At 51.7% G+C, this 19,760-nt stretch overlaps 1 protein-coding gene and 1 non-coding gene across 6 annotated transcripts in view; both read right to left on the bottom strand.

Moving 5' to 3' along the window:
• Positions 1-9,970: 9,970 nt before the first annotated feature.
• Positions 9,971-19,760, bottom strand: part of AP1B1 (adaptor related protein complex 1 subunit beta 1) — a 57,011-nt gene continuing 47,221 nt past the window's right edge. For 3 of the 5 annotated variants that reach the window (XM_041729069.1, XM_041729072.1, XM_041729074.1), the window contains 7 exons: positions 16,334-16,479; positions 14,018-14,147; positions 13,640-13,724; positions 12,853-12,939; positions 12,592-12,746; positions 11,898-11,906; positions 9,971-10,993 (listed from right to left, as the gene is read on the bottom strand). In XM_041729069.1, the coding sequence (XP_041585003.1) occupies positions 10,919-10,993; positions 11,898-11,906; positions 12,592-12,746; positions 12,853-12,939; positions 13,640-13,724; positions 14,018-14,147; positions 16,334-16,479 (687 nt within the window). In that variant the 3' untranslated portion in view covers positions 9,971-10,918. The remainder of the gene's footprint in view (positions 10,994-11,897; positions 11,907-12,591; positions 12,747-12,852; positions 12,940-13,639; positions 13,725-14,017; positions 14,148-16,333; positions 16,480-19,760) is intronic. The other 2 variants (XM_041729070.1, XM_041729073.1) reach the window with 1 other exon arrangement.
• On the bottom strand, positions 15,632-15,728 carry LOC121475894. The gene has a single exon (XR_005983843.1). It is a non-coding gene; the product is annotated as a small nucleolar RNA SNORD125 (small nucleolar RNA).

The following is a 19,760-nucleotide window of genomic DNA, read 5'->3' as shown; positions in this document are numbered from 1 at the left end:
TGGGCGCGGGGCGCCCGCCAGGGACCCAGCCCCTCCCGCCCCGCGCTCCTCTCCTCGGCTGCACAATAGGCGCCCCCGCGCCCCCGCGCCCCCCCCGCGCCCCCGCGCCCCCGCGCCCCCGCGCCCCCGCGCCGCCCAGCCCCGCTCCCGCGCTGCAGGCAGACCCGCCGGCCGGCTCCGGCCGCTCGGGGGCGGGTGTGGCCCCGCCGTGTGACCTTGGGCGAGTCGCCGCGCTGCGCTGGCTCCTTTCCTGAGACCCTACTACGGCCCGGGGCTTTACTAGGCTGTTCCCTAGCGGTCACGGAACCTGCAGCCTTATCCTGGGTATCTGCGATTCAGAGAAGAAAGCAGGCGGGAGAGGGGACTCTTCAGGGCTGGGGGGCAGTGGGTGGGGGCCCCTGACGCCCGGCCTGTGGTCCCCTGTGAGGAGCCCTCCCACCGCTGTCCTGTGCACAGAGGTAAATGTCCAGCATTAAAGAACATCAAGTGGATGTCATCCAGGTGGAGCTGGACAGAGTGTGCTGAGTCTGGTACACACTGGGTCACAGTCCCCTGTCCCAACAAGGCTGAAAGATCCAGAAATTTGGTCAACACCGCCTCCGTCACTGCTAAGGCCAAGTTTTGCGCCCAAGCCTCCACCTGTAGCCTCCTTCACAGCCCAAATGCCCCTCTTCCTGGAGTTGGTAAGAAGCTCCACCAGCACTACAGCTGCGCAAAACTGCGTGTGCCGGGTCCTCTGCTTCTCCTGGGTTCCCCCCTGCAGAGGGGAGCTCTCCCGCTTCTCCGGCCAGATGCCCAGCTGCTGGGGGAGTGCACAGACACGTCCGTGCTTCTGCCTGCATCTGCCAGGTGTTCCAAGTCTTCAAGCCCAGGGAGAGGGGACTCCAGGTTTCATTTTCCTTTCCTGCCAGAATTCTTTCCCTTCACTTACCTTCCCCACTCCCTTTGTAACATTTCAGGCTTCTGGGTTTTGTGAGCTGCCTCGATTCCCTTGGGGGAACAAAACTGAGCCTAAATCAGCTAAGCCCCCCTTCCCTTTTGGCATTCAGGAGGGTGCAGGGCTGACAACAGGATAGTCTTCCTTATGGCCCTGGCTGGGACACACATCTCTGACTGGAGCACCCTGTCTTCTTGTTCCTTGGCAGTAAGCCCACCCGGGAGCTAGTTCTGGGTGTCCTTCCTCTGGAAAACCTTCCTTGCTTCACTTTCCAAGAGAGTGCCTTCTTGGGCAAGGCTTCTTCAGGACCAGCAAATGGAGCTCTGTGGGGGGGTGGGGTGCAGAGGGGCATTTCTGAGTCCCAGTTTGCTTTCTCAGGGCATGGTTTGGGAATGATGGAGGACACTCTGGACAGGGAGTGTCCTAAAGCTCCTACAAAGCCCTGCAGACCACACGGGGGTGACCCCTTTCTCAGGAAGCGTGTGCATCAGCACCCTAGCAGCAGTCCCGGTTTAGCAAGGGCCTGTGAGATACCACGTCCTGACCCAGGGCTGCATTGCATCTTGAGGCCCAGCAATGGGATGCAAAGGTTTGCTTGATGGGCAGCCCCGGTGGCGCAGTGGTTTAGCGCCGCCTGCGGCCCAGGGCCTGATCCTGGAGACCCAGGATTGAGTCCCATGTCAGGCTCTCTGCATGGAGCCTGCTTCTCCCTCTGCCTGTGTCTCTGCCTCTCAGTGTGTGTGTGTGTCTCTATGAATAAATAAATAAATAATCTTTAAAAAAAAAAAAAAAAAAGGAAAGGTTTGCTTGAGATTGCCCAGCAGGAAGGTGGCAGCATAAGTACTGGAACTCAGGACACTGGGTCAAGTCTGAGTTTCTTAGCAGCCCAATTTTATCTGAGCCCAGGGACGAGACCTCCTTCGGGAGAAAATCAGCTAGATCCTGTGGCCCTGTGGGGAGGGACTTGGAGGAAGCCCCTGTCATCCACGTAGACTGAGCTGAAACTGAGCTATGACAGGTGTGGGCTGCCCAGGTGCCAGGCTTCCCGAAGACTAGCAAGCCAGAGAACTTGGGCTGGGATGTGAATTTCAAAGTTTCCCTCATAGGTCCCCTCACTCCTTCCCCAAGGAGAGGCAGCCAGGGTGCTGTCTGCTGCACCACGGCTCCCAGGCTCCTTACATGCTTCCATCTGGTGCTCCAGAGAGGACTTGTCAGGCCTCCATACATCTGTTCCTGTGGCACATGGGACCTGGTGCTGGGCACACGATGGCCGAGCTGTTCCTACCTGCCCTCTGTGGCTTGTGAAGGAGCCAGGCAGGCAACCAGATAGACATATGGAAATAGGAGCTCTGGGCTGGTTTAGGCCTGAGGGCTGAGGGGACCTTGGAGGGGAGGGCACCCACCTACCAAGGCTGCGGGCTCAGGAAAGGCCTGATGCCACACCTAAGATGAGCCCCAAAGGGGTAAGCCACAGAAAGTGGGGTGGGCTGAGAGGCTATTCAGGGGCCCCTGGCAGGGGCAAGCACTGGGTGGAGAATCCTGAGCCCACAGCCTCCCAGTGCCAGCCCGCCGAGCACGCCTTTCCTGACACCTGTGCCCACATAGCTTCTTCCCAGGTGGCCCGATTCCAGCCCTTCCCTGGGGTCAAGCACCCTGGACTGCATCTACTCTCAGGGGCATTTGCTCTGAGTCCCACCTCAACCTTGAATTGTGGTCTGTCCTGTTAATCACAGCACCATACCACTTGTCCCAACAGTGACTCACCACCATGCCCCCAGCCCTGGATAGGGGGTGCCCACTTCTCAAATGCTTGGTCATCATTATAACGTCACCCATTGAGTGTAGTGGTCAGCCTCTTGAAGGCCTTCAGGACACAAGGAGGCAGGACAGAGCGGCACTCCCAGGCCTCTTGAGTTTGGAGATCTCCTCCTAAGAGTGTGTAATCTGCACGATAAACTCCCTAAGCCTCAGTTTCCCTCTCTGTAATGGCATAACAATGGTCTTGACTTCACACAGTTGTGAGAGGAGATGAGATAAAATGGAGAGAAAAACAAGACAATTTAGTAAGGTGAGGGGGATAAGATTTGTATGTATAAAACAATTTCATTTTTATATGCAAATAGCTATGGTTACAAAACAATGGAGGGACATGTGTGTCTGTCTACATGGCTAAGTCTGCACACATTTCCTAGCTCTGTCTGCTGAGAGGGCCTAGAAATGGCCACCCCAGGGCAACAAACACACCTAGCACCTAGGTCTTGGTTTCTTTCTTTTCTTTCTCTTTCTTTCTTTCTTTCTTTCTTTCTTTCTTTCTTTCTTTCTTTCTTTCTTTCTTTCTTTCTTCTTTCTTTCTTTCTTTCTTTCTTTCTTTCTTTCTTTCTTTCTTCTTCTTTCTTCTTTCTCTTTCTTTCTTTCTTTCTTTCTTTCTTTCTTTTTGGTAGGTCTTGGTTTCTAAGGCCGCTCGCCAGTGAAAGCAACCATGCTCCTTGGAGAAATGGCTGATGCTAGGGTTGGGACAAGACAAATACAGGAGCATCTTGTCATGCTGGAAAGTAAGGAGGTCGCAAAGTAACGCGAGGATGGGCCACAGCAAAGGGACATAGAGGCTACCCAAGAGCTCCCAATGGCCAAAATGGAACAATTTAAGCAACAAAATATATAATGTACTTTTGGATTAAATCCAAATTGCAAAATAAATATGCATGAGTCTAGACTGCTATAAATGCCTGAATTAATAAATAAATATGGGAGGAGAAACCAACTCTTTCCTACAGAAGAATTTCACATAATTATGTAGCTACTCCCTGCCCCCACAATCTTTCCAGAGTGTAGGCTGTACTTAGTGACTTGCTTCTAAAGATTTTTTTTTAATTTATTCATGAGAAACACAGAGAGAGAGGCAGAGACACAAGCAGAGGGAGAAGCAGGCTCTCTGCAGGAAGCCCGATGCAGGAATCCATCCCGGACCCCGGGATCATGCCCTGAGCAGAAAGCAGACGCTCAACCGCTGAGCCAGCCAGGTGTCCCTAGTGACTTCCTTCTAAAGAACAGACTAAGGGAAGGGGAAAAGAGTAACTCTACAATGAAAAAGCTGAAACACTACCTTGGCCAAGTGATCCAAGCTAGCATGACCGTGATAGACTCATACTGATGTAGTGTGCCCCTGATCCGATGTAACAAGAATGGCAACTCTCTGGTCTTCTTCCTAGAAACCCACAGCCCCAGTCTAACCATGAGAAAACACATCAGACAGACCGAAATTGAGGGACAGTCTACAACATCCCTGACCAGTACTCCTTGAAATTGTCAAGGTCATGAAAAACAAAGTCTGAGTAACTGTCATAGATTAGAGGAGCCTGAGGAGACATGACAACCACATGGAATGTGGGTTCCGGGAACAGAATGAGGACATGAGTGGGAAAACTAGTCAAATCTGAATAAAGTCTGGAGTTTAGTTTAAAAATTATGTATTACATAATTTATGTTATTTTATAAATATTATTCTTCTATTTATACATTAAACATGTATTCACATAATAAATATATATATGAAAAGAGTCTATTTGTAAAAAGGAACAAAAAAATACTCATGAATCTATGTAAGAATAAATGTGCATGGAAGAACTTTTAAATGAAGAAAAAATATTACAGAGATTGGGCATCTGGCCGGCTCAGTCGGTGGAGCATATGACTTTCAATCTTGGGGATGTTGGTTCAGGCCCCACATTAGGTATAGAGATTACTTAAAAATAAAAATATTGTTTAGAAATTTTATGTATGTATGTATGTATGTATGTATGTATGTATGTATTTAGAGAGAACACAAGCAGGGGGAGTGGCAGAGGGAGAGGGAGAAGCAGGATCCTCAACAAGCAGGAAATCTGATGATGTGGGGCTCTATCCCAGGACCCTGGGATCACAACCTGAGCCGAAGGCAGACCCTTAACAGACTGAGCTACCCAGGTGCTCCAAAAATAAAAGTATTTTAAAAATATTACAGAGACATAAAAGAAAGCATGAACTGGTGGAGACTTATAGACTACTATAAAAGCATCTACTCCTATATTTGGATATAAAAAGAAATATTATTATCTTTAAAGATTTTATTTATTCATGAGAGACACAGAGAGAGAGAGAGAGAGAGAGAGAGAGAGAGAGAGAGAGGCAGAGACACAGGCAGAGGGAGAAGTAGGTTCCATGCAGGAGGCCCGACATGGGACTCGATCCCAAGACTCCAGGACCATGCCCTGGGCCAAAGGCAGGTGCTAAATCGCTGAGCCACCCAGGGATCCCCGATAAATGTTATTATTGATACCATGATAAGAACATTAGTTCTCTGTAGGTTAGTGTAAACATTTATTTGGTGTGATCCAAATAATAATAATAGTCAATTTTTTTAAAGATGAACTAGTTTTAATGTTCAGCTGGGACGAAGAGGGTGGATAAGAGGATACTATAAATATGGAAATATAAAGGTACAATGCTTAAAAAAAAAAAGCACAGTGGCCAATGAATAGACAAAATTCTGTTGCAGAACAGGGTCCAGAAAAGAACTCATATACATATGGAAATGTAGTACATGTTACAAATGACATTTCAGCTCTGTAGGGAAAAGATGAATTACTCAGTGAATGGTGTGGAGACAACTGGGTAACCATCTGCGAAAAGAGAAAGTTGGATCCCTCCCTGTCCCCAACATAAAGCCCAGATGGAACAGGATTGAAATGCACAAAGATCAGACAAGCACTAGATCAAGCAAGTATAGAAGAGATTAAAGAGATAAAGAGATTAAAACCAATGTCGGCACAGTAAAGTAAAAGACAGTAGCAAAATGGAGAGAAATAATGACAAGACAGTAAGAAGAGGACCAATAAGCATACAAATGGGCAAAAAATACAAAATATGAATATGAAGCAGCTCACAGAATAGGATATGCAGGGTGCCTGGGTGGCTCAGTCATTTAAACATCTCTTGATTTCAGGGATGCCTGGGTGGCTCAACAGTTGAATATCTGCCTTTGGCTCAGGGCGTGATCCCGGAGTTCCAAGATCGAGTCCCGTATTGGGCTCCCTGCATGGATCCTGCTTCTCCCTCTGCTTGTGTCTCTGCCTCTCCCTCTGTCTCTCATGAATAAATAAAATCCTTTACCCCCCCCCCCCAAATAAAAATAAACATCTCTTGATTTCAGCTCAGGTCATAATCTCAGGGTCATGATATTGAGCCCCTGTGGGGCTCTCATTCAGCAGAGCTGGCTTGAGATTCTTTCTCCCTCTGCCTCTCCACCCTTGCCCATGCATGCACACACTCTCTCGAATAAGTTGGTAAATATATACAATCTTTAAAAAAAAAAAGGATATGCAATGGCTTGCAAACACATGAACAGAGGCACATTGAACACACAGGTACCACTTTTCACCATCAGTTTGGCACACATCTATACACTGGGTTCTCTGAGGGTATGGGAGACACAGGCATCTGATTTCTGGCTGGCAAGAATGTAAACTGGAGAATTTTTAGCAACAGTGATCAAAATTATGAGCACACCTACCTTTGACCTGGCAACTCGTGCCTACAGAATTTATCCATGTATAAAAGTGAATATTCTTTGCAGTATCACTTGTAGTAGCTATACTACTAGACCAACTCAGTGGGGCTTCTGGTTCTGGACATTATCTCCATTAGATGGAAAAATCACACAGTCATTATAAAAAGGCCTGAGGACTCCGTCTGTAATGGGCTGATAATAGAAAAGTCTCCAAGATAGAAGTATGGTGCATATCCAGTGTATTCCATGCTACCCATTGTGTATAAAAGGGGAAAAAGCCATATTAAACATCTTTGAGTCCCTTTGGAAGGTAACATTGGTTCCTTTGCAGAGAGGAACAAGGAGTAGGATTTTTCACTTCTTTTTTTACCTTTCCGATTTTGAGCGATGTGAATACATTGCCTTCTCAAAACAAGAAGTACAATTTAAACAGAAAATGCTATACCCTCTGGTCTTGCAATTCTGGAGCTAGATCCTACAGCTACATCTGTGCCCATGAGCAGGGATGTATGTGGGCAGATATTTACTGCACTGTTGCTTGGACTCATAGAAGATGAAAACCGTCTGAATGTCTGACAGCAGGCACCATCTAATGGCAGCCCGTTCACAGAAGAAATTCTGAGGTGGGTCTGTTTGTACTGATAGGTAGGAAAAGCAAAGTGCTGGTAGTATCTGGAATGTGCTGCCATTTGTTTAGTAAATATCTCTATGTGCTTTTTTTTTTTAATTTTTTTATTATTTATTTATGAGAGTCATACAGAGAGAGAGAGAGAGAGAGGCAGAGACATAGGTAGAGGGAGAAGCAGGCTCCATGCACTGGGAGCCCGACGTGGGACTCGATCCCGGGTCTCCAGGATCGCGCCCTGGGCCAAAGGCAGGCGCCAAACCGCTGCGCCACCCAGGGATCCCTCTATGTGCTTTTTTAAAAATTTTTATTTATTTATGATAGTCACACACAGAGAGAGAGAGCCAGAGACATAGGCAGAGGGAGAAGCAGGCTCCATGCACCGGGAGCCCGACGTGGGATTCGATCCCAGCTCTCCAGGATCGCGCCCTGGGCCAAAGGCAGGCGCTAAGGCCGAAGGCAGGCGCTAAATCGCTGCACCACCCAGGGATCCCTCTCTGTGTGCTTCTAATCATGCACAGAATATTCCTGAAAAAAACAAAAACAAAAACAAAAAACACCCAAATCTAGCAACAAAGTTTGCCTCTAGGGAGAAAAACTAAGAACTGAGGAAGGGTGGGAAGGATCTTTTGTGTGGCTTATCTTTAACCATAGTCCAGAATCTAGCCCTCTCCATAGAAAAACATTTCAAAAAGCAAACCACTAGCTGAAGATAAAGTAAAATGAGGTCACTTGCAGTCCTTAGTACAGTGTCTGGAACACAGAGAACCCATCGGACCCCAGGGCAGTTGTTGGACACTCTAGAAATAACTGGATTGTGGCTGAATTCCCTGGGAATTGTGGCTGACCAGTTGGGAAGGTTCACAATCTTCTGCAGGATACTTCCCGAGAAGTGTCAGGCCCTGAGAGGGAACAAGCTCGAGCCCATCAGGACCCGGCAGTGCCACGTGAGGAGGGTGAAGAGGCAAGCCATGGGCCCTCAGGAAGGTGGGGGGAGACAGGGAAGCCGAGCTGGCACTTGGCTATCCCCTAAAGCCCCCCATCCTTTTTTTAAGATTTTTTTTTTTTTTTTAATGATAGACATAGAGAGATTGAGAGAGAGGCAGAGACACAGGCAGAGGGATAAACAGACTCCATGCCAGGAGCCTGACATGGGACTCGATCCTGAGACCCCAGGATCGCGCCCTGGGCCAAAGGCAGGCGCTAAACCGCTGAGCCACCTAGGGATGCCCCCTAAAGCCCTTCTAAAAGCCTGGCTCCCAGTGATGGTCCCAGGTGCTTTTCTGATGCATGATGTGTTAAGGCCTAGGCTTGGGCCACTGGGAGTAAGCATGCTCTCTGCCTCGGTTTCTCCCTGCAAATGTTAAGACCTGCTGGGTCCCATTGTGCCAGGTGCCACGTCAGTGGGTGAAAGGCACAGTCATGGTTAGGTCCTGCCCAGTGGTCTGAGGCCTGAGCACAGCTTAATTAATTAATTAATTAATTAATTTATTATTTATTTATTTATTTAAGCACAGCTTTATATAGAAAGGCAAACCCCAGGTCTGAGGATGGTCCCGGGTGCTCCCTTTGAGCAGGCCAGCCTTTCTCACTGCCCCAGGTACCTGATCCCAGATCTCCTCACCCATCAGCCCCATACTGTGGACAGCTACCCTGCACTTCAGATCTGCCCTCAGTGGCAGAAGGGTGGGAGCCATGACCCAGGCAGTGCATGCACAGAAATCCTGGGTGGGAGCCAGGCCCTCGGTCAGGGGCAGCAGACAACATTGCAGGCCCAGCTGAGTCTCATCAAGGGCTCCAAGCCCTTCCCCAGTCCACAGCCAGGGGTATGCCACCTGCATCAGCATAGGGTCTTCTGAGCCCTGGACTTTCAGGTAAATGGAGAACTGGATTGTGCCATTAAGGGACCAGTCATCAGAAGTGGGGCAGTGGAGGAATGGGTACTCCTGCTGACGCTCTCTTCTCTCAACTCCCCAGTGCCAGGGAGGCAGCACTGGGTCAGAAGTAGGCAGTACAGGGAGTGGCTGGGCTGAGATGGGGCAAGGGCACCAGGCTGCTCCTCCCTTAGAAGCAGGCTGAAGGCCCCCAGGCAGCTTTGCCATCAGGGCCCTGCCCAGGGTCTGGCTGCTGTCCCCTGGGATCCTGGCCAATGCCAGCACTGGGACCACATGGGACGTCCCTGGTGGCACCTGAGCAGGTGCCAGCTTAGTACGCACCCCCCTCCCCCCAAGCCAGCTGCAGATGCAGGGTGGGGTAGAGCCTGCCCAGACAGGCCTGGTGCCTGGCTTACCCAACCGTTCCCTCTCTCTGGCAACTGCTCCCCATCAGAGCACCTCCCCACTGCTCCTGGGAGCCTTCGTGATGGCAGGGAGCTGAGGAAAACCAAAACAAAAGTCAGCCCTCTTGGCCAACATCAAAAGGCGAGACGGCTGGGTGGAGTTAGATCAAGGGCAGGAGTGGTGCCAGGGAGACCCGCAGACCTCAGAGGTCTGTTTTTAAGGACAGGGTAGAGGGAAAGGCGCTGTCCCAAGAGTGCTGGGGGAGGGGCTAGGCACACAGCTTGAGCCCTTGATCCTGGACCCAGGACCCCACCCAGAAGAGCCTCAGACCTGACACACGGGCCAGGAACACACTCGATGTCATAATTTTTATTCACTTTCTCTTTTTGAAAATAAGAGTAAACATACATTATATATATGTGTGTGTGTATTGTGCTATGTATACTATAGTATATGTATCTGTATATACACATATGTCAACAATGTATATTATAGTTACTGCAGGGGTCAGAAAACCATCCTCAACCACTGGAGGCAATTTTTAATTCTGACATTTAGTGGAGGGGGAAAAAAAATGTCCATGATTGCCAAAAGCAGAATCTTTCTTTATTATTAAACAGCAGTACAGGAAAACCTAATGCTTTGTCAGACACAACTGAAATTTGGGAGGCCAGGGGGAGGGTAGCAGACACTAAGGAGAAACCCCAAAGAAACCCCAGATGGGAAGCACCCCGCTCACCCATGTGCCCCATCCCTTAGTCCTCTCTCTGCTCCAGAAACACAGGGGACGCCAAAGACTATATCATAGGCAGTCACTGTGCTCAGGGACAAGAGAAGGAGTGGGGTGAGGGGTGAGAGGGTATGTGCAACTGCCAGGGAGCAGGAGCTTGGGCTGGGGCCCTGGGCGTTTCTGCCCAGTCTTGCCCATGTGGGTCAGTGTTCAGGAGGCTATGGGCCAACTAGTACAACCACAGGGTCCCAGCCTGGGCAGATACAGACAGGGAGAGTAGGGGTGTAGGCCCTGGGAGTCCCAGACCCCTGACAGAGGAGCTCTCCTGGTACCAGGGGACCCTCCACACACACCAGGACAGCCTGGCACGAGAGCAGGCAACAGGGAGGACCTCTAACACTGATCCAAGAGAGACTGGGGGGTAGGGGGCTTCCTGAGCCAGGACCCCAACGAAGGAGCAATACATTCGCCCGTTAGACACTGGCCAGGAAAGGGAAGAGAAAAAACCTGGGTCTGCTGACCAGCTTCTGTGGCCCCTCTGGCTCTGTTTCCTGGTCCCCTCCTCACCTGACCCTGTCAGCAGCAACAGAAGAGGGGAGTCCCCGAGCACAGGAGTACACTATGATTTCACTCCAGGAGGAATGCTGCCTTGCCCTGAGGACCCAGGTGGGCCTGGTAGTCAGGACCAGGGAACTCCGTGGTGGCCAGAAACCTTGCTCAGCCTCTCTAGGAAGGAAGTGCTGCCATTTCCAGGGGGCTCCTCAGGGCTGGCAAAAGGTTGGGGTGGGCACTGGATGGGAGCTCAGTTCTTGAGGATGGTCTCGTAGGCCTGGTACACGTGTTGGGACACCTCTGGCGCTCGACATTTCAGTGACAGCTACAGGGGGAAAGAGAGTGCTCAGTCAGGGGAGGGAGAGTGCTCAGAATTCCCCAGGCTCCTCTTTGAGGCTGGGAAGGAAGGCAGGGAGGGAAGAGAGTGAGAACCAGATGGAAGAGTGCGGTGCGCGCATGTGGCCTGGTGGCAGCATGTGGCCTGGTGGCAGCGTGGCCAGGGCAGATGTGTAGTAAAGCGGAGGGGGTGGCTGCTGCAGCCAGCTGGGTGCAGACCAAATATACTTGCAGCCCACACACCTGCTGTCAGCTCAGCCACCACAGCCCTAGCAGTGAGCAGCTAGTGGTGAGCAGCGTGAATCACGAGCTGGGGGCTGTCGGGGAGTGCCCGGCCCCTACCCCACAGAGCTGCTGGGGCTCTTCACTGCCTGTGAAGGGCTGGGGTCTCTGAGGAGGTATGGTCTGGGAGGAAGCAGGTCTCTGCTTGGAGAGATGGGGGTGGGGGGCACCAGGGATTCTTCCTGGGTTCCGGTACAGGAAGCTTTGTCACAGTATGAGCTGGAGAGTAGGCAGCAGAGAAACAATTGCCACCACCCCTTCTGCCAAAATCACTGCTTCTAAAGGGTGCGATTAGGGGAGGAGCAAGTGGAGCTCTGGAGCCAGTAGTGGGGAGCCTATGGGGCCCTGATCTTCTCTGAAGGGCTCTGTGCATACTGGGCATGTTGGGAAGTCGTGGTACCAGTTCCTCAATCGGGTTCACCTGGTTGGGAAGCTTTGGGGTGCCCTGTGCCTGCAACCTGCATGCATGTCTGCTCGGCTTTGGGGGTGCAGCAGGGTGAGGTGAGGCTAGGAGAGGCAGGGCGCTCTGGAGCCAGGCCAGTAGACGGGCTGTGCAAGGTGTGGCTGGGGAGAATGGAGGGGAAAGAGGAAGAGAAAAGCAATCTGCTAACCTCCAAATCCTGCACCACGGGCACCAGCAGGGAAGGTGGGCATGCAGCAACCGAACACAGGGAGACGGAAATTACTACCACCGAAGCCACTGCCACAGCCCCCGCCCGACCACAGTGCCAGCACCGCCAGCAGGGCCCAGGGAGCAACATCTGGAGGCCCATGCCTGCCAGAGACTAGGGTGCAGGGGGAGAAGCAAAGCCTGGAGCTCTTTAGGGCCTGGAACAGCAGCACGGCCTCCAGGACAACCACGCACTCCATGGAGGCCATGTCCTCACTGGGTCTGACACAAAGGCCAGGAAGGACAAGATGCTCACAAACAGCATCCTCCCAGGTGGGCCCTCAGGCAGAAAGAGTAGGAGGGCCAGGGCCTGGGCCCAGCAGTGCCATTTCCCAGTCAGGTGGGCCTTGGGCCAACTGCACCACCTCAGAGGGCCCGATTTTATAGAATCTTCTAGTTCAACTCATTGTTTGGTGACAGTTTGGTGGTGTCTTATCTGGGTAACCTGGTGGGACTGAGTTGGAGGCTAGGGTCAGAATTCTGATGCTCATTCATGTCAGGTTCAGAGGGACTGGGCTAGAGCATGCCCCATCAGAACTGACCCCTGGTCTGAGAAGGAGTGAGGGAAGGAGAGGCTGCCTGGAACATGGAGTTAGACACCCCAGGGGTGGCAGGGCAGGAGCGGGGACCCTCACCGTGAAGCTGGGGTTGCCTGGCTGGATACGCAGCTCTGCCAGCACCCAGATGCCGTTGGTGAGCTTCAGGGACTGGTAGAGCATATCCTGGCCTTCAACATTCCTCTTGGCGACTGTGAAGATGTTGCTGCTCTGTAGCCTGCTGCTCACAGCCTCTGAGAGCGAGGAGGGCCCCTGGTCAGCGATGGGAGGGGGCTGGGGGTATTGGTGAGGGGCAGTGTGCACTGGGTGGGAAGGTGGGGGAGGGCTGCAAAATCCTACCTGCATTTAGGGGGCAGTCTCTGATCTGGAACTGGGCTTCATTTTCATTGGGAATGTCCTTCCATGTGGCCAGGAACATCTGCCGGTCTGGAGGGTGAGGGACAAGGTAGAGGATGGATGGAACCCTGATAAACCTGGGTATTTTGGGGGTGCCAGCTTGAAGCTAAAGACAGGCACCAGCTCTGTGATAGCATCCTCCTGCTTCCATGAGCAAACCTTCAGGTCTGTCCAAGTGGCTACTAGTGCTGCTCCCAAAGACCCTGGGCTTCCCACCTTGAGGCCTTAAATCTCTCCTTCCCAGCACCCACATATGCACTCCCCTCCTGCTCTGGCTCCAAGTAGCCTGCTCGTTAATCACAGCCTGTGTCACAGGGTTTCTGTGGTGACCGAGAGATGATGTAGGCAAAGTCCTCTGCTCAGCTGTGAGCTGGCAGTGAGCCCTCCCAGCATGGGGATGAGTCTTCTCAGGGGTTCCAGCCAGGGCACAGGAGATGGACATCAGGTGTGACATGGTCTAGGGCCCTCACCTTGGGAGGCCATGGGAAGACTGTCTAGAGACTAAAGGCAAGGCTGAGGGGCAGGTAGAGCAGGAGAATAGAATGAGACAGCCCCTGCATGGCATGGCCCCCATTGCAGGACAAAGCTGGCCAAACAACATCCAGGGGTTCTTGATGGAAACGTGACCCTTGCCTCAGGCTCTGCAGAGGGGCTGGTGACTCACAGACTCCATCGTGGGGCAAAGCCAATCATTATATTCCAGGGACTCTGGGACACCTTCAGGACTCACCCATCTTTCCATCCTCCACAAAGAGGATGTGCAGTGGGTACAAAGTGCTGAAGTAGAAGACATCAATGTTGTTCTTCACAGCCACCTAGGAACAAGGCCTCAATCAGTCCCTGATGCTTGATATCACCTGAGGCCCCAGGAAGGGCATACTCCCTGTGTCTCCACCTGAGCAGGCTCCCTCACACACCTTCCCTGGTAACCACGTCCCTTCATCCTTTTGGATCGGGCCTCCCCTGACAGATCTTTGGCGAAGAGCACAACTCCACAGACACACCCCTTTGCCAACAAAGGCCAGGCCCCAGACCTTTCCACTAGGCTCCTCCCCTGTAGTGGGTGGGCAGGTAAGGAGTAGGGTGCTTAGCTCTGCCTGGAACACACCTGGAGATTGTTCAGAGGCTCCATCTTCATGACCGAGCCCACCGTGTTGAGAGGCAGGGATATCTCCACGGTCTGGTTGGGGCTGAGTGGTGCGTGGACCTGGAGGGGGGCAGCAGGGGCCAGGCCGAAGCTGGGGAGAGAGAAGCCCCCGCGGGAATGGCAGGGGGAATAGGTGCTGATGTGGGATGAGTGGGCTCCTCTGGCTCCAGAACTAGGGCAGCATTGGCAAAAAGCCTCTCTAGTAAGCCAGCCTCACCTCAGCTCTAGGCCCAGGACAGATGGACAAGTTCCTGACCCCCATGCTCAATGGCTGTGTGGACAGGGGGAATGAGCCCTTGGCCAGCTGCAGGCCTAAAGCCCATCTCTGTTCCACTTTCTGTTCTGGGCTATGCACTGAGCAGGCTCTGGTGAACATGGCCTTGCTCTGTTCTGCACTTGAGGAGCTCCATCTAACACCAGGGACCTGAACTATAAGCTGCTTTTTTTCCCTTCAGTTTCTTGTAATTTTATTTTTTAATAATAAATTTATTTTTTATTGGTGTTCAATTTTATAAGCTGCTTCTAACTGAAGACTGTCCAAGTTTCTGCTACCAATTCCCATCTTTCAGGAGGGATGTGACTATCCCAAGCAAGAAACCAGGCTTTACTTTCTGGGCTAGAACTTGCCAAAGAGAGATTCAAGAAAGCCCTACTTCTCGGTAAAGCAACATGTGGGTAAATCAGGAGGGGAGGATCCCCATGAGTCTCAGACACAGGACCATGAACTGACAGCTCACTGTGCCCAGGCTGGCCATTTGATATTATACCAACTCCTACCCTCATAAAAACAGTGAGAGATATATATTCTCTCATATTCCAAGTCATGAAAACTCAGGGAGGGGCAGGCCTGTGCTCAGACCCTATGGGATGAGTGGCACTGCTGAGATCTTGAGCTTGAGCTGCTTCACTTTGCCTGCATTCTGCCCATGATGGCAATCAGGCCTGTGTGGGACATGGTGGGAGATGATGTGGGGAACCCTAGGCCTCTGTGCTAGCCTGGCTCTTCAGGCTTTCCTGGAACTCCCCCACTGCCTGCTGCCTGCCCACTAGGGCAAAAGCACTAGTCCTCTCTGAACCCAGGTGTCATTATCTACTGAAAGGGGAACAATGGGGAATGCCTGGGTGGCTCAGTGGTTGAGCGCCTGCCTTTGGCCCAGGGTGTGATCCTGGAGTCCTGGGATCGAGTCTCATGTTGGGCTCTGCGTGGACCCTGCTTCTCTCTCTGCCTATGTCTCTGCCTCTCTTTCTCTGTGTCTCTCATGAATAAATAAATAAATAAATAAAATCTTTATTTAAAAAAAAAATTTTTAAATAAAATCTTTAAAAAAAAAAGAAAGGGGGACAATGGTATTGACCTCACTGGGCTGTCAAGTAGCTCAAAGAAAGATAATACTTTTAAAATCCTCAGCACAGGGCCTGCCACCCAGGGAGTTGTCAGCACCCTCTAAGTCTATTATGAGCCATCACTGGGACTTCCCCTTGGAACTTGGAGTGCTTCTATGGCCTCTAGGGCCATCTAAGGATAAGTAGCAGAGCTGACGGAGGGTCAGGACCCACTGGCCTGTGGCTCTCCCTGAGGAAGCAGCCCCTTCAGTCAACTTCTTAGAGGCTCAGTTTGCTCATCACTAGAGCCACTCAGGAAGAAGAATCATCAGGAGAGGCTGCTTGGGTCCCCAGAGAGCCCTGGCCTAGCTGGCCTGGCCTGTGCAGACCCTGCTGGTGCCAGGGAGGAAACCTTCCCCAGGACTGCCAGTGCAGGGGACCCAGAGGGGTGAAGCCACCACTCCCAGAGCCACCACTCCCAGAGCCACCCAGCAGCCACCACTCCCAGAGGACCCGTCTGATAGGTTAAACCTGTGCCACAAGGGGTTGGTGGGCAGGCAGGGCCATTCCCAGTCAGCCTTCTTAGAGCTGGGCCCTGAGGTGGCAGCAACTTAGGCCCGGAGAGGAGGCTCCCTCCTATTATGTGGGGTGTTTGCCAAAGGCAGGCTCCTAGTCTGGAGCTGGGGGTTCTTATCAGAAAACACTCTTTGAGCAGTGGAGGAAGGCAAAAATAAGGAGAGATACCCTAACCCTCTGCCAAATACTTTAGAGTCTACCTAAAGAGGTCATGAGGAAAGGAAAAAAAAATCATTGCTTTAGACAGTTTTGGTCTGAGATGCAGCTGTGAGGAATATCCACCTTCCCCAGAAAAGAGGCACCAGACCCCTCAGAGCTCTTGGCTCCTGCCTGCAGTCACCAGCAAGGGCTGTCATCACACTGGCCTTGGGAGCTCACCTGTTGCGGTTAAACTGGATGGCAAAGTCGGTCATGACCTGGAGGGCCTTGTTGGTCAGCTGTAGATCCATGGAAATGGAGCCCACCTGGCGGGTGAAGGTACCTGAAATCTCCAACCCCTTGGCCTTCATAGCTGGGAGCCACACCTACAGGGAAGACAGTGGAGAGGAGGCTCGTGTTTACCACTTCCCTAAAAGTTAACAGCAGCCCACCTGAGCACCATTCCCCGCTTCTCCTTCACCATCCCTCTCTCCCCTTCTCCATCAGGGGCCTCCCAGATTGAGGCCCACACCTGCCTTTACCATTAGGAGATGACCATGTGGATCTTGGGACGAGAGGAACAATCCTGCATGGCCCATCCAAGGCCACCACCACAGTGTGGCTCTGTATCAGAGCAGCCCGGGGTAGAGAGGGGCTTGGTATGCCCAAGGGTTGACCTGAGTCTTTAAAGGTCCAAGAAGTAACATTCAGTAAGTAGTACTGAGAAAGGAGATGAGACATGTGGACCCTGCCAGCCTCCAGAGGAGTCAAGTAGAGTTAAGAGCCCAATGGCATCTGGGGCCTCAGCCAGAGCCTGAGGCCTTCCTGGCTGTCACAGTCTGTCCTTCCTCACAGAAGGCAGGGCTGGCCTTTTAATCATGGAAACTGGGCTGTCCAAGGACAGTACCTAAGAGGACCTCTTGCCTGGCAGGCCCTCTGCTGCTTGGCTGTCATGGGAGCCTCAGCTCAAGAGCCACCTCCTCTGGGAAGCCCACACCTAGATTCCTTCCTTGCATCCATACTACCATGACATTTTAGCAGATAAATGTGAGCCTGTGTATCTGTATCCCCTGTACCCAGTTAGTTCTTTGAAGGAAGGGCTCTGCTTCTTTCTTTCTTTCTTTTTCTTTCTTTCTTTTTTTTTTTTTTGCTTTTCTTTCTTTACATCCTTGGCTTAGAGCTTGCTCTAAGCCAGTCACAAGAGAGGCATGTTGGCAGAGTGAAATATCTTGAATTAAAGCCCCAACCATGAAGGACACCAGCAGGCATCATCCATAGCCATGTAAATGCCTTTCAAGTCTTTGTTCTCTCAGATCCCTCACAGGCCCCCCTCCAATGTCAAAAGGTCCAGGCCTCCTCGAGAGCTTCCCCAAGGGGCCCTGTGTTGGTGAACGTCTTACAGTTTCTCAAGGTGCTGACACCAGGAACTTCAGTGTCATCTGGGTCCCCACTCTCAGCCAACCCCAAGCCCCATACCACAGTCATGCAGATTGGGTCCTGTCACCGTTACCTCCTCCATCTGCCACCAGGGCCTCTACTTCTCTCAGCAGGCAGCACCTGCATCTGAGCCACAGTCAGAGTCCACCAGGTAAGACAGAAGCCCTTGGGGTACCCCAATCCCTGCTCTCCACAGCAGCTAAGGTCATCTTCTTTTTTTATTATTATTTTTTTATTTATTCATAGAGACACAGAGAGAGAGAGGCAGAGACACAGGCAGAGGGAGAAGCAGGCTCCATGCAGGGAGCCTGATGTGGGACTCGATCCTGGGTCTCCAGGATCACACCCTGGGCTGCAGGGGGCGCTAAACTGCTGTGCCACTAGGGCTGCCCTAAGGTCATCTTCTAAAATGCAAATATGGGGGCACCTGACTCTTGAGCTCAGTGTCATGAGTTTGAGCCCCATGTGGGGCATAGAGATTAACTCCTCCAATGCTGTGACACTTTAACTGCCCAGAGCCTCCATGTCCTGGCTGCCCCCTCTGTCAGGCTCGACTGAACCTGCTCCTCCTCCCCCACCCCGCACTGTCCTCTGTCTGTAAAGTGCTTCTGTAGGTCCACCCACATGGTACTCACTAGCCTGATCATCCTTTGTTTTCCTGGGACAAAGGTGTGAGGGTAGAATCACAGGGCTTCAGCTTCAGCTGAGACAGGCAAACAGAGAGCTATGAGGACCCTCCACTCCCAGCACAGCCGCTTCCTGAGGCCTGGCCCCTCCAGCGGGCTACCTCTCACAGTTCTTGCAGAACTGCCTCTGTCACTGGGACTGACTGCTGACAGTGGGGACCTCATTTCTCTTGGTCACCGTGGCTTCATGGAGTCTAGCATAGGTCCTACCACAGAACTAACCCTCAACATTTACTGAAAAACCCAAAGAAACATCACCACTCACTGGTCCAAATGCTTGAGGAACTCCCAAGATCTTATGCCAAGAAAACCTCATTCCCTTGGCCAAGAAGGTTGGAGAACGTATTTACCCCCACCAGTGTGGTGGGGAGAATGAACATGGGACAAACCATTCTAGGTAGTCACAGTACTGTTAGGAAAACATAGATAACATCCCTACTGCTTCTGAAGGAAGAATGCACCTTCACTCCAGAAATTCCTGTGTCTAAGATAATGGGGAAATGGTATTGTAAGGACTCCTCTTCTAAGCAGATTGCCCTAAATTCCTCTGACCAGGTGATCCTCTAACCTCTCATTTCTAGCATTCACTGTTGGTACGCCCATCTGGCCCTCCACTAAGAAAAAGCAGTAATAATATCTATTAAAATGAACACACAAGCAAAGGGCCAGCTCCCCTGGGGCCAGTTCCGGACTTTATATTCCTGGCAGCTCTGCATCCTGGCAAGGCCTGGCATGCACAGGACTGCAGGAGTCTTTGCTGCTCTTGTCATTTGGTCCCGCCTTATGCCTGTTACACTGGGCTTTTAACATGTATCCATCGGCCTCATGCATTGAGGTAGCCCATCTGGGTAGTAATTAGTGATTCTGACAATCAATGATGTTCAGGCACACAGGATGTTCTCAAACACTGTGGGGCATGATCATGTAGGTATCAGGAATGGGGGCTTTGGTGCCACTCTGCATTCAGTTTCAGACTCTGTCACTTACCTGCTAGGTGACCTTAGGCAAAAGCACTCAGATTTCTCAACCTTAGAACAAGAGTAATAGCCCCGTCAGGCTTCTGGCAGGATTTAGTGGGGTGGGGGCTGTGCAGTCCACAGCATGGAAGTGTGCAGCTGCTAGCACTAGACTTGCTATCTGCCATGGGCCCTGATCATACCTGGGGGCTCTGGCCACCACCGCTGCAGGTACAGCTGGCATACCCAGTGAGGCCAGGGCAGGGCAGGTGCTGGCTCACAACTCCCCAGTCACAAGAGAGATATCACCTTGCCCCTAAAGCCCAGCTCTATTCTGCTCTGGGGAGGGAGCCTTGGAAGAGAGAGAGAGAGGCTCTCACTGAGAACTAAGTGAGAAGTGGCAGACACCGTGTCTGACCTGAGTGTTGTGGGGAGATCAGGCCAGGTCCATCCCCTCTGGCAGCTACCTCGATGCTGAGAGTGTGGCCCACACCACACTCTTCTTAGCGCCAGGCCCCCATGTTCTTGACTCCTAAACTCAGCTCTCCTTTCCCTCGCCCCCATTTTGGCAAATGGCACCTCCATTCC

Source organism: Vulpes lagopus, chromosome 14 (assembly GCF_018345385.1).
Source record: "Vulpes lagopus strain Blue_001 chromosome 14, ASM1834538v1, whole genome shotgun sequence".
NCBI classification, from domain to species: Eukaryota; Metazoa; Chordata; class Mammalia; order Carnivora; family Canidae; genus Vulpes; species Vulpes lagopus.
The sequence above is the reverse complement of the archived record's forward strand: the minus strand, read 5'-3'. Positions and strand labels throughout refer to the sequence as shown.